At 34.6% G+C, this 15,326-nt stretch overlaps 1 protein-coding gene across 3 annotated transcripts in view; it reads right to left on the minus strand.

Moving 5' to 3' along the window:
- Positions 1–15,326, minus strand: part of Kdm4c (lysine demethylase 4C) — a 171,482-nt gene that overhangs the window by 97,951 nt on the left and 58,205 nt on the right. For all 3 annotated transcript variants that reach the window (XM_028754608.1, XM_028754610.1, XM_028754609.1), the window contains 2 exons: positions 12,436–12,539; positions 2,455–2,592 (listed from right to left, as the gene is read on the minus strand). In XM_028754608.1, the coding sequence (XP_028610441.1) occupies positions 2,455–2,592; positions 12,436–12,539 (242 nt within the window). The remainder of the gene's footprint in view (positions 1–2,454; positions 2,593–12,435; positions 12,540–15,326) is intronic.

A 15,326-nucleotide genomic window follows, 5' to 3' on the forward strand; every position in this document is an offset into this window, starting at 1 on the left:
AAGTAATTTATATATATATATATATATATATATATATATATATATATATATATATATATATTTGATTCAGAAGGGTCTACAGAACTGGAGCCTGTCAATCAGCAAGGAAAAGACCCTACTCTTACAACTCTACAGAAGTAAATTTTGCTAGCAATCTGTGCTGTTTTAAATGAGCCCCATAGGTTCATATATTTGAATGCTTGGTCCCCACTTGGTACAAGCACTTAGGAATGATTACAAGGTACATCATTGGCTTTGCAGTTTCAGAAGCCGATGTCTACCCTACCTACAAGCTCTCAGCTACTGCTCAAAGCAAATGTTCAGAGCAAAGCCACACCACCTGGCCCATAGGAAGAGAAGGATAAGGGAAATACCTACATAGGACATGTGAAACATTTTAAATTAGCTAGCCTAATGTGTGTCTCAATAGCTATGTGACTAATAAAATAAAGTGAACAAAACCAAATATAGAAGTAATATAATGAGTGAGTTTCACATGCATATGATTTCTCTCCTTACAGTAAATCTTTAAAAAGGACATTCTAACTTTGTTGAAAAATACTTTCCTGAATATACATACCATATCTAGCAAGAATAAGAAAAATGGGCTTAGATCCACCTCTGTAACACTTCAGCCAGCTAAGGTTCTAAGGTATACAAACATCCACAATTCTTCACTCGTGGCTGTCCACTCCTACTACAAAAATGTGGGAAAATGATCTCATTGCTTATAGCTATAAAGAAGGAAGAAGTATCTTATTTTGGTCAATATCACCAAACAGTTTTGAAGCCTGTAATAAACAAGCACTAAGCTTTTTTTCTGGTGATCTGAATATCTACAACACCTTACTTATTCTGCCAAATTTAAAGGTGCAAAACATAACATCACATTACAACTTCACGTTTATAGCAAGATTTCAACACAGGAGGAAGCATTTGATTTCAATGCAAGCACTGAGGTTACAGGCCAAGATATACTCGCTGAATGTCCTATTTCCCATTAGACAAAATATGGTGCTATTTAGTAGGAATTTGTTCAGTTGTATTCCTTTGTAAGCAAGCCCTCAGGAATAAGCATTAATCATTTTCTTAGGTGGTGTAGTCAAGCAAACTTGTTTGTGCTTGACTGAATAACCCCAAACATTCTCATAAAACTCTAATTTCTATGTAGCGAACAAACTAGACAAGACAGTAACAGAAATATAAAAGATGAGAACTTGTTGAGAAAAAGATAGGATTGAGTAGGAGTGGGAAGAGGAAATAAGGTTTTGAAGGCTAAATGACCAGAATATAATGCGTTTATATAAATATATACAGGACCCTGACAAAGAATCAAAACAAAATTTAATCAAGAATTCATTAAAATATTTCCTGAGTTGCCAAAGAGTAAAATTTTTTATATATTTTAATGTTATACAATCTTCTAAATACACTTGTTAATTAACTTAAGAGTGATTTTCCCTAAATTCATGAAATAGTCATACACACAATTTTCCTCAGAGTAGAATGAACATTCACTTGTACCATGTAGTCGCTAATAAATGGCCTAGAAGCTTCACTTATCATTTTTTTCACTGATTCTGTCAACTTCATATACTTTGAAATAGTTTCATTAAACCTAGCCCTCTCTCAGTATGCTTCTCCCAAAAAGTCATAGGAAAGGGTAATATCATCAATTGTTTTGAAGATGTCTCTGTTTTAATGCCTCAAGGTGAAAGTAATTCAATTCAATAGAAACTGTTTGTTGCAGATGAAAATACACAGAACATGAACTAAAGCAAATAGTGTTTTTAAAACTAAAACTACAAGCAAAAGTTTATATAAGTTTAATGACACTGTTTATATGAACTAAAACAAATAGTTTTGAAACTAAAACTACAAACAAATCTTTATATAAAGTTTAACGTTAAGATATAAAATATGTTTTACATTGTTACTACTAAGGAGTTTAATTTTGCATTAAGGAAGCCTTAATAATTTCATTTTTTTTTCTTTCGTTTCAGAGCTGAAGACCGAACTTAGGGCCTTCAAGCTAAATCTCCAACCACAATAATTTCTTTTTCCCATAGTTTCTTAACCACCAACAGTTCTAAATTTAACTAATCACTTCCTTCTATAGCCTGCTGTTTTCTAAACAACTGACTGAACTTTAATGAGAAGTCCAAGTCTCATTTAACACACACAAAGGGAAAATGCTGCAGGAAACCCAAATGATAGCTTTGAGAGAGAAAGTAAGCATCTACAGAAAAAAAAAAAAATCTAGTCAGAGTAAACTGTCATATAACAATACCAAAAGAGAAAAATTCAGTAATGAGTGGCCACTTGTCTTATGAAAAGTAAATATAACTAACCTGACAAAAATGACTGTAGCTACAGTATGAATGGGGACCACCACTGCTACTCATGTTCATTAGGTACATGCTCTATATGCTTCACTTTTCAGGAAAAACTTACCAATTTAGCAACCTTTCCATAGTCAATCCATCTGACAGTAGCAAAATTTGTAGACTCAGCACAATTGAAACCATGATTAAAACCAGCATGATATCCATAAGGAAAAGTGATCATAAACTCTCCAGCCTCCTGGGTGATCTGTAGAGTTTGAGGAGACAGAATGTTCATTAAGTTTCCAAATCATTTAACGATTAGTATATATTTCCATTTTCTTTTTTAAAACCAAAAAAAAAAGTCAAAATATCAAAACTATTTTAAAATAATAAAAGTTTTGGAAGTTGATATGGCTCAGTGGTTAATAGTGCCTGGTAACTTGAGTTCAATCTCTGGGACCAACAATACAAGCAGAGTATGTATTGTCAGCAATCACAGACTTGAATATGAACATCTCATCTCCAGGTACAACACAGGAAATGGATTCACTAGTGCAGTCTATGTTCTGCATGTCTTATTATCCCAAACTTCGCCCAATTGTGATATTTTATTTATCATTACTGTTCTTTCAAGATAGTCTATATATTCTTGATGGCAGGTCTACTAATAATGTTGAGCACATACTTATGGATAAAAAAATTACCATTAGAACAAATATAAGATATCTACAGTGATTTCCAGTCCTGAACACCAACTACAGTTGGCAAAAGAATGAATAAATAAACAACATGAACTGAGAATCAAAAAAATAGTCATGGACAAGACTGTCAATCCTGGAGAAGATACCAACTATTATTTAATACGTTTTCTTTTTTTAACAAATAAAAAAATAAAATAAAAAAGAGAGAGAGGCGGGGAGCCTTTGGGGCTGCTTGGCAAGAATCTGACATGGGCCAAGGACAAGGAAATGGGCTGCTTGGCAGGAATATGACATTGGCCAAGGAATCGGAAGTGGGCTTCAGGCAGAAATCTGACATTAGACTAGAACAAAGAAGTAATTTCAGTCAGGAATCTAAATCTTAGGCTAGAACAAGGAAATAGGCTTCAGACATGAAAATGACTTTGGTCTAGGACAGAGAAGTAGGCTTAGATATTTTGGTCATCCTGATAAGCCTTTAGAAATAGTGATCACAGGAGTGTTCCCAGAATTGTGTTTAATGCCTTACTTGTTCTTTGACTATTTGTGTTTACTGTCTTACTTGTTCTTTGACTATTTGCATCTACTGAATTGCTAGACCCTCAACCTAGAACTGACCATAATAAATTCATGTAATTAAAATGGTATAAAAGCAAGAAGGAGGAGGGGGTATGAGACAGGGGTTCTAGGGAGGAAAAATGGGGAAAGGGTATGACATCTGAAATGAAAATAAATAAATTATCCAATAAGAAAGGAAGGAAGGAAGGAAGGAAGGAAGGAAGGAAGGAAGGAAGGAAGGAAGGAAGGAAGGAAGGAAGGAAGGGAGGGAAAGCAAGAATTTATAAAACTCTTAAAGAAACGAAAAAAACATTTTTTTCACCATTCAGTTCTCACTGGCAGAAGATTTCTCTAAAATATCTGACACAAAGCCAAGTTGTGTTTGAAGTTACTGAGCAATATGATACAATTCTCTTATTTCAGTTCTAAAATGTTGGGAAATAAATGAATCGTGTAGAGATGTGTATTTAAAATATTTAGCAGTAAAACTATATAAATATAAAAGTATATATTGTAATCAAACTGGCATCTTGGCCTTGTTAGTTGTTGATTGTGAAATGTCCTGTAACTACCTTACTTGCCTAATTTAAGGAAAACCAGATTATCACATCAAACCCACAACTAAAAAAAGAAATTCACATGTCCAGAAACAAAAACAACATGACTGGCCAAAATAGCATGCCTCTTATCAAACTCACTAGTCCTATAGATACATCAGAAGAGAGAAGTTAATAGAAAATTATAAACAATCATAAACTTTATTTAAAAATACAAGGAATTTTACAATGGCATATACAAATACTTTACTTAACTCCAAAGGATAACAAAAAGACCTTGAGTTATAGCCAATACAAACACATATGTGAACAAAATAACAAAGATAATTCAGGATTTGAAAACTAAATTTAATAAAGAGGTAGAAACACTGAATAGAACACAAGCTAAAATGAAAGTGGAATTCAAACATTCAATATCTTGATGAGGAAATTCAGGAGAAGCTTTTAAAAAAAAGAATAAGTCAAGAATAGAAAAGACTACTAACAAGACACAAAATGGAGGATATAGGCAAAAACAGAAAAGAAAAAAACAGAAAGAAGGGAAGAAGGAAGGAAGGAAAGAAGGAAGGAAGGAAATGAAATAAAAATAGGAAAAACTTAGAAAGGATAAAAACATACAGAAAATGTGGTATACTATAAAATTCCTAATCATCAAATTATAGGCATAGAAGAGGGACAAGAGGGCACACGAGTGATACCGGGGCTTTGTAGGAGTTCAGGAGTTCTACTTCTGCTTGAATTGTATTGTGTTTTATTTAAAAAGTTTAAGAAGCTCTAGTAACTAGTGATTGCAGGCAGAGGGAGTAATAATTAGTCTCTTCATTTTGGCTAACCAATATTATAAAGTGGTCAGCTCTGAAACCACATATACAAAAACAACAAAAAAAGGACTCAACCAGACATATTTGTAAATCTGTGCAAAAACATAGATATGTACATAACAATAGTATTCAAAGAAAGAGGCTCTAAATTTGAGAGTGGGAATACACATGGGAGGGCTTAGAGAGGGGGAATATGGAAGACAATGAAGAGAAAAATGACGGGGAAAAGTAATGTAATTATATTTTAATTAAAAATGTAAAAATAATAAAATATAAAAAGAGTTTTATTAAAAATAAGAAGCTCTCTATTTCATGTTCTGTCTGTCAGAACCTGACAAATACAGAAGCTGATGCTTGCAGCCAACCATTGTAGAGTGCAGGGTCTCCAATGGAGGAGTTGGAGAAGGGATTGAAGGAGGAGTTGAAGGGGTTTGTAGCCACATGGGGGGGGGGGCAACAGTATTAACCTGCCAGACCCTCCAGAGCTCCCAGAGCTGGACCACCAACCAAAGAGTACACATGGAGGGACCCATGGCTCCAGCAACATATGTGGCAGAGGATAGCTTTGGTGGACATCAGTGAGAGGGGCAGCCCTTGGGCCTGAGGGTGTTCGATGCCCCAGTGTAGGAGAATGCCAGGGCAGGAAAGTGGGAGTGTGTGGGTGGGTAAAGGAGCACCTTCACAGAAGGAGGGGGAGAGGGGATGGGATATGGGGTTTCCGAAGGGGAGACCTGGAAAGAGGAAAACAATTGAAATGTAAATAAAATATCCAATTTTTAAAAATGGCAAAAAAAAAAAGAATTTTACAATAGAATGTAAAACTCTTTACATAGATTGTCTTTTCTAAATCTTAGAATATCCATCAGTAATCATTAGTATTATCTCTATTTTAGAGGTAAAGAAGGTAAAACTCTTTTAAAACTAATGTAACAAAAACCAGGAGTGAGACTAACAGATGTAATTCTACAACCACCGACTGTCACTAGCTCCTATGACATCACAGAATAAACTATTTGAGAAACACTATGTTATCATGTGTCCTGTATCAAATCAAGGTGGAAAACAGAAGTGGACACAATTCCACACCAAGTCAATAATTCTTCCTGGTACCTTGTCGTCTTGGAAGTTAAATTTCTCCTGCTACTTTCTACTAGAGCCACAGAAGCCAACATAGCCAATGAAATACTGTGTAGAAGCAGAGAATCAGAATCACAAGAAAGAATTTAGCCTCCGTTCCACCAAAGGCTGGAAGAAGGAATGGTTTTAAGTTCCCTTTTCTACTACAAACCTGTAAAGGTTTTGTCTTAGGGCTTCACTGCTGTGAAGTGACAATATAACCACAGTAATTCTTACAAAGGAAAAGCTTTAATTTGGACTGGCTTACAGTTTCAGAGCTCTAATTCCTTATCCTCGTGGCGGGAAGCCTGACAGTGAGCAGGTAGACATGATGCTGGAGAAGGAGCTGAGAGTTCTACATCTTGATCCACAGCAGGAGACTGTGTGCAACATTGGGCATGGCTTGAGAATATATGAGACCTTAAAGCCCATCCCCACAGTTAACATACTTCCCCCAATAAGGCTCCATCTATTCCAACAAAGCAACACCTGCTAATATTGTCACTTCCTACAGGCCATACATTCAACACATGAGTCTATTGGGGTCCTACCTATTCAAACTGCCACCATGTATGTTTCAAGACCCCACTCAGTCATGGTGAAAATAGCCTACTCTGCACTACTTATAATATACATAACCTTCTGATCATAGAAGTATACTACCAATACTTACACCAATTCTAACCTTCAAGTGATTTGCTTCCCTTAATAAATGATAGGCAAGCATAGTACCATTTAACTATATTTACTAGACCTTGCATTTTTGTTAATATAGCATCTCACATGTCTCCACTGGCCTCAAACTCAATGTTCCTGCATTTGTGTATTGTGTGCTGAGATTACAACCTTGTGTTGTCACACCTTCTTACAGGCATATACTAGGCTTTAAATTGTCTTTTGTACTCCAACAAGTAGAATATTTTATGAAGCAACTGTCAATTAATTTAAAAAAGCACTCTACAGTCATGTATACTAAACCCACAAAAGCATTGTATCTGCAGGTCTGGTCAAGTCTTACTCTAGCAGAATCCCCTCTCAAGACAGTGTCTGCCCTTTGTAACTATCTCTGATGTGATCAGTTATCAGCTTCTCCCTATAACTGAGCCAGTCCCAAATAATGTACATCTTAGAGCCAATGTTCTGTTCTGTTTTCTCCATGGTTTTAAATGTGTGAGTAAACATGTTCATCACCAGAATGTATTTACTGAATAGCTGCAGCTATGTAGTAAACCCAGATGACCTGCTCAAGCTGAATGAAAACTCTTATTTTGAACAAAGCTTTGCCCCTAAAAGAAGATAATACTGGAAACTTTACTATGTTGGAGCTAGTTCTCCTCCTTCCCAACCTATGTGACCCCCTCCTCAAGATATTTCATGGACTTTCCTTTTCCCCATGCTACAAGGCCCACCCAGGTCTCTGAGGCTTCCCACAAACAACACAACTTAGGTCCATTCCTTCTCACTTCAAAGGTTCTTCCTGAACTCCCCATCCCTGAGCCAGTGGCTAGGTTTCCTCCTTCTTATCCCATAGCACTATACTGCTCCTCAAGGAGAACATAAGAATCTTTTTTTTTTTTAAGCGACCTTGCTCTTCCCAATGTAATAGGACCCCTCAGCACTTCTAGGAGCTCCCTCTACAACCGATCAGTTAGACCCATCTCCTATGTAATCTTCCTTCTCAAAGACAATAGGTAGATATCATTCTGCCATACCCTATATGCTTTTCCAGGATCTTGTCTTCAAATGCTGTCAGACTATTGAGGCCCTCCAGACTCTCCCATCCTCACCACTCAAAATACACTGATAGCTGCTTCCTACAGTATTAGCTTACCCCTTTTCTCCAGGATCTTACTTCCCAGTGCTCCAAGATATCTACTACCCCAACCAACCACATAGTACTTCTGCCCTCACAAGGAGAGTGCTTTTCAAGTTCTTCTCCACCTATCTTCCACTTACAAATAACTTACTCAAAGTTGTGCAACACTCTTGAGACCTGCACTGGAAGGCAGGAGAATGATGAAGCAGGATGGAATGTGCTGGACAGTGTTTGTTCCCAAAGATACCAGTAGACCTTCCAATGAAGACTAGGAATAGAAACTGCAACTCTTAATACAAAATGGGTCTAAGAAAGAACCACAAAAGTCAACCAAGTGACAGGTATAATTCCTAATATTAATGCAATCATTCTCCAGAAAAAAAGACACAGATAAGCAGACCAGACTAGAAAACACAATACATCTTATAGCTTCCTCCACTAAACATATTCCACTATAAAGTAAAAAATGAAAAGTAGGCACTTGAAGCAAACAAAAGTAATTAAAACACAGGCTTAGCTTTTAATATCTAATAAAATAGACTTCAATCCAAAATTAATCAAGAATGATGAGGATGATCATATGAATCCTAGGGTAGTGCTTTTGTAAATACACATGCACTAAGCACAGGTGCACCCTTCATAAAAGATATACTACTAGATCTAAAATATGCACTAACTGTAACAAAGAGACTGTAGGTGACTTTAATATGCCTTTCTTACCAAGAAATCATGTTGACAAAGATTAAACAGAAAAATGTTGGCTTTAACTGGCATTGCAAATCAAAAGGATGTGAAGGATATTTTAGAACATTCTAGAAAGCACATTCTTCTAGGGAGCCTATGGAACATTTTCCAAGTACATTAGGCAATTCTATAAGGAACAGTTTATAGTTTTAAGTTCCTATAGTGAAAAATGTAGGAGCTCTCAAATTAGCAACTTAAGGCTGTACCTAAAGGCCGTGAGACAAGAAGAACAAGCAAAACCAGACCAGTGGATTAGAATACAAAACAAAAGTTGAGTATGAAATTAATGAAAAAAAGTACAAAAAAATAAATGAAGAGTTTGTTCTTTTAAAGATAAAAGAGACAACAAAACCTTAGCTAATTAAGCAAAAAGGAAGTAAGAAATGATTAAGATACTGAGGAAACTCAGAGAATCATAAGGGCATATTTTAAAAAATTTACATTTCACTAAAAGGGAAACATTAAAAGAAACAAATAAATATTAAAAAGCATGTGATTTTTCCAAAGGTAGACATAGATATAGAAAATAATTTAAACACACCTGTAACAATCAAGAAAATTGATGCAGGAAATGAAAATCTTCCAACTTTTAAAAAGAACTTAGGCCAGATTTACTGAAAGCAAAATTCTATCAAGATATTCAATAATACTCCTCAAATTATTTGGTAAAATATTAAAGGAAGGAACACTTTGAATTGTTTTTTTACATGTCTAGTATTATCCTGATAACAAAACCAAAACACAACCAAAAAAAAAAAAAAGTGCAGGCCAATTCCCCTTATAAACATGAAAGAGAAAATTCTCAAAAAAATTCAGGAACACATGAAAAAAGTCACTGACCATGATCAAGTTGGCTATATCACAGAGATGGATGTATAATTCAATATATGTAAATCAACAAACATAATCTACCACATAAAGAAAACTAAACAGATACTTCAGAATAATAGCATATACTCAGAAAAGGTCTTTGACAAAATCCATGAGCATCCTTTCATGATAAAAGTCATAAGCATTGTAAAAATACAGGAGATGTATCTTAGTATTATAAAGGTAATATATAGGAAGCCTACAGGCAACATCTAGCTAAATGGAAAACAAGGTCACATCATTTCAAGTCAGTAATGAGACTAGGACAGCCATTCTATCTACCCCTCCTTGATACAGTGCTTACATTCTTCACAAGAGCAGCAAATGAAGATAAAGGGAACAGAAATAGGAAAGGAAAATACCAAAGAACTCTTTTTTAAACATAATACAGTTCTATACATAATAGACCCCTAAGACCACCAGAAAACTGGTGTAGCTGATAATTATATTGAAAAAAATTTCATAAAAAAAAATCATCCAGGCAGTGGTGGCACACATCTTTAATCCCAGCACTTGGGAGTAGATGCAGACGGATTTCTCAGTTCGAGGCTAGCCTGGTCTACAGAGTGAGTTCCAGGACAGCCAGGGGTACACAGAGAAACCTTGTCTGGAAAAACCTAAAAAAAAAAAAAATCAGTAGGCTTTTTTTTATAGCAATAACAAAAATACTGGGGAAGAAAACAGAAAAACAATCTAATCCATAAATATAAAAAACAAATGAAATAATTTTTAAAAATAATTATATGAATAAAGCTAGCTAAAGACCTGAAAAACTCATACAATGAAATATTTAAGGATGAAATTGAAGATAACATAGGATTAAAAGAAGTCTCACATTCATGGATTGGTAAGTTTAACCCTTATACAATCAAAAGTAACCTGTAGAGTAAATGCAATTCCTATCAAAATTTCATGCAATTCTTCACAAAAATTGAAGAGCAGAAGCACAAAATTCATACAGAAACACGAAAGACCTAGAATAGCCAAAATAACATTAAACAATAAAAACACTGCTAGAAGCTTTATCATCATTGAATTCAAATTATACTATAGAGTTATGATAATATAAATAGTACTACAATGGCATAAAAACAAACACATTGATCACTGGAATAAAACTGAGAGCCTAGATATGCACCCACACTGCTACAGCTGTTTGTCTATTAACAAAGAGGTCAAAAGCAAACTGGAGAAAAGACAGCATCTTCAACAGATAGTACCAATCAAACTTGATATGTATATTTAGAAGAATGAAATTAGATATTAATTTCGACCATACACAAAAGTCAACAACCATGTATAAAAAACTTCAACATAAAACTTGACACCATGATTTAATAGGCAATGCATTTCAATGTATAGGCACATGAAAGAGCTTTCTGAACAATACTCAGTAGCACAGGCATTCAGACTAATAATTGTTAAATAGGACCTAATAGAACTAAAAACCTTCTAGAAAGTAAAGGACACGATAATTCATGTAGTCTATACAAAGGAGGGTAATAATATTAAACAATGATACATCTGAAAGAATGTAGTCGTCTAGAAGATAGTAGAAAATCTTGAGAAGCAAAACAAGAAAACAAACAAAAATAACAATTAAAAACTGGCAAATGAAAGTAAACAGAGTACTCAAAAGAAGAAGTAAAAAATGACTGAGAAATACTTTATTTTTTAAAAGTCTAACATCCTTACCCATCAAAGAATGAAAACTGAAACTAGTTTGAAACACATCTTACCTCAGTTAACGACAACATATGTGACATGATGTGAGGAAAGGAATATCTTTCTTTATGCACTGTTGGAAAAAGTATAAACTAGTAGAAGGGACTATGAAAATCAGTAAGGAGGTAATTCAAACAGCTAAACACAGATAGAAGACCCAGTTACAGCATAGCTAGTATATTCTCAATGGAATGTATATCTAACTACAGAGATATTTGTTCCTCCATGTTCCTTGTTGTGTTATTCATAATGCCTAAGGAAAAAAAGCAGCCTAGATACCTACCAACTGAAAAATGTATATAGAAAATATGCTATAAATAGAATGCTATTCTTTCATAGGACCTGAGTCCAGTTCTTAGCACCATGCTAGGGGACCCACAACCACCTGTTAACTCTAGACTCAGGGAGTCTGATGACCTCTTCTGTCTTCCAGGGACACTATCACTGACTTGTACTGACTTGACTGAGTCAGCTCGGAGTCTATATCATATCCCCTCCCTGCAAGGCTTGAGAATCATTATGGAAGAAAAGACAGAAAGATAAGAGCCAGAGATAGTAGATATCTGCAGAAAAACATATCTGCCAGATATGACAACACCATTTCATGCATGAACTCAGAGTAGCAGTAACTGTATATACAAAAACTGTACATGATCATGCAAGCCACCAAATTAGTATGGCTAGAAAAGGAGATTATGAAGTTCTCAATAGAAGCTATAGGCAACTAATGTCTGCTTTTATGGTTTTTTTTTTTGTTTTTTTCTTTTTAACCATGACCCCCCCCCCCAGGAATCTATCCATCCTCCAGTACATGGTTCTATAGCCATGCACATGTAAGTATTGCTAAGTAGACTCTGTGAGTTTAAAAAAAAAGAAGAAGAAGAAGGGACATTATATTTGAAGGGAAAGTGATAATGGAGAGAGTGAAAAATCTGGATGGGAAGAAACAGTGGGTGGATATTATATTTATGTATGAAATGCTCAACAAAAATTAAATATATATAAGTTTGAGTAAATACATTTTAAAATAAGATTTTAATTAAGAATTAATTTTTGATGCTATAGAACATGAGCTTAAATTTCTCTTCACCTGTCATAAGTGTTATTTAATAATCCAAGACATGTTTTGCCATTTTAAATTCTTCTTAAATACAAATCTCATGAAATGAAAAATCTACTTGTGAAAGTCCAACAGAAACAAACCTTGTCGAAGGGAATGCCATACTTCTTCAGCACTGAGGGGGAAATCAGCGTCATCTTGTGGCGGAGAAATGCATCACAGCCTTGGGAGCTGCTGGGGAAAAAGCCTAAAGATCAACATAAATATAGTGTAAGTTAAGAAAACATTTCATGCAGTTTTTAAAATATACTTGAATTCTAATGTTCTTATAACTTGAACTAAAAACCAGTCCAAGTCCTAATCCTTAAAAAGCGATATATATGTCAAAAAGGTTGAACTTTTCAAAACTATTTACCCAAAATTATATTTATAAATACAAAATCATTAAATTTCAAATCGACACATATTTGAAATGCACTCGCCTAATATATAATAACTTACTGTTCAAACTTACTGTTCAAGTAGAAAGTGAGATTAAGGACACCTGTGTACTAGCCCAATCCCTCAGTGGAGACACTGAGAACTAACCATTCTGAAAGCACTGCTTCCAGTAGCCCAAGAAACCATATGCACCAAACTCTTCCCTATCTTCCTTCTTCTTTCCAGTTAATTTCACACTAACCACTAGTAACTTAAAATATCCTATAATAACTATGCTTAGGAACAATGAATTAAATTATTTCAAAGTCACAGACAGAATTTTAATATGTCTAACATGAAGAAATGATTTATCTCTTAAATGACAGATTTCCCCTTCCTAGCATGGTATAAGTATTTGAAAATATCATATTATACCATAAAAACATTCATAATTACTATGTGTCAGTTAGAAATAATATTTTAAAGGCTGCAGAGAGGGTTAAACGGTTAAGAGCACTTGCTGCTCTAGCAGAGGAGCCAGGTTTGTTTCCCAGCACCAACAAGGTGGCTCACGACCACCTGTCACTCATGTTCCAGAGGGTCTGATGGCATCTTCTGACCTCCAAAGCACCAGGAATACACATGGTGCACATTCATAAATATATGCAAGTAAATATTCATACACATAAATAAAATAATCTTAATTTAAAAAAACCCATCTGAGTAAATACAAACAAATGACTGGAAACTTGCCTTACAAGCCTATTTTGGGGAGCTTTGAAGAGAGGAAGCTAAACATTAAGGAAATCTTTTATTCAACAATGTATTAAATGTTCACTCAGCAGTGTATTATGCTTTAGTTCATAGCCGATTTTATCCATCACTGCTTTCAATCTAGCTGAGGTATGCTGTCATTACCTTGGTGATACTGGGAGAGGAAAATGAAAACTGGCATGTTTGATGTTTTATTCAGCTCTTTGTCCTTCAAAGGATGAGCAATCTTACCCAGAGAGTGGGAAACAAGTCACAGTGAGAAGTACAAAGTGAAGACAGAGGAAAATGAAAGAGGACAGATCCCAAGGAAACAAAAAGACAACAGAAATGATGCATGTATCCTGTGGAAGTGAAAGTACGATGTGATATCTTATCTAAAATGAAGGAAGATTTGCCAGAACTCTAGCTAGCTCTGATGCTCTACACAAAAGTCAGAGTAGGTTACTTTGATGAAAAACTCATTAGTACTCAATTGAAAAAGAAAGGTATGTTTTAATTTTGTGTTAGACTGAATTCAGATATCCTCAGCCACACAAGGTCTATAGGCAACAAAGGTAGACATAAATGATGAATCTTGAATCATCTGAATCATCATAAATTCGGAGAAATTTTTAGGTAATTTAAATGTTTGTTTATGCTACAGTAGGGAGCAAGGTCACACAGCTCAGATAGATAGATAGATAGATAGATAGATAGATAGATAGATAGATAGATAGATAGATAGATAGAACAAATACCTAATAAACAGACAAAGCAATTAAGCAATTTAAGGAATAGCTTGGTAAAAAAAATAATAATAAAGTATTGTAAACTAAACAGTTGGCTCAGAAGTTAAAAGCCTATAGTGTTCTTTCAGGACTCAAGTCCAGTTCTTAGCACCATAATTAATTTTTAAAAAATAAATCTTTTTTTTTCCTTAAATACATTCTGTGTAAGCATCTTCATCTGTTTAAAACTAGAAAAGGGACAGAGAGGGGGAGTTCGCAAAATCAGTTCTCTATAGAGACATTGGGAAGTAAATACTACCATTCTTTCTTTACAAGACCAACACAAATAAAAATGTAACTTTGCCCTGTGATGTTATTTTCATAGCAATCTAGTGATAATTAATAATCATAAAATATAAACACTAAATAAAACTTTAATGACTAGGAAGTAAAAGCTGTACCAGTATAATGATTAAGTCTGTACAGTAAAATGCCCTAAGTCTTACTTAGGGAGAAAGGAAGGCACCCAACTCTAGCTGGTCTCCAAATTCAAACCCATCCAACAATTTTAATAAACTTCAAATAGATCTGTCAAGCTTTCCAAATCTGTAACTTTGTGCAGCACTATATAAACTAAGTTTTAAATTAAAATCATTGAAGAAAAAGGTGTCCATTAATTTGCTTCTGAAGTGGATGTGTAATCAGGACATGAACAATGGGAAAACATTATAATTTATCTTAAATTGGAAAACTACTGAAGGAAAGTCATGCTCTATACCTACATACATACACATCTACGTACACACACACACACACTTTTAAAAAATGAAAAAGCAACTGGAAGGCAAATTCAAATTCCTGGCTTTGTTAAATACAAGCCTTATATATTTGAGATAAAATATTCATAGGTGCCAAATATAGGCGTTAAAGTTTTCAGATAAAATATTCATAGGTGCCACAATCAATCAAGATCTCATTAAAAATCAAAAATGAAGCACTCATGCATAAAAGGTGGCTATAGTGGTTACAGTGTACAGGCAAGATAATGGAAAATATCTCAACCTGCTTTTCATTTTATGTTTCACACACTGCTTTGATGTAGATAGTCTATAAAGCTCTATCATATGTACTAC

This window comes from Grammomys surdaster, unplaced genomic scaffold (genome assembly GCF_004785775.1).
Source record: "Grammomys surdaster isolate TR1022 unplaced genomic scaffold, NIH_TR_1.0 126029, whole genome shotgun sequence".
Taxonomy (NCBI): Eukaryota; Metazoa; Chordata; class Mammalia; order Rodentia; family Muridae; genus Grammomys; species Grammomys surdaster.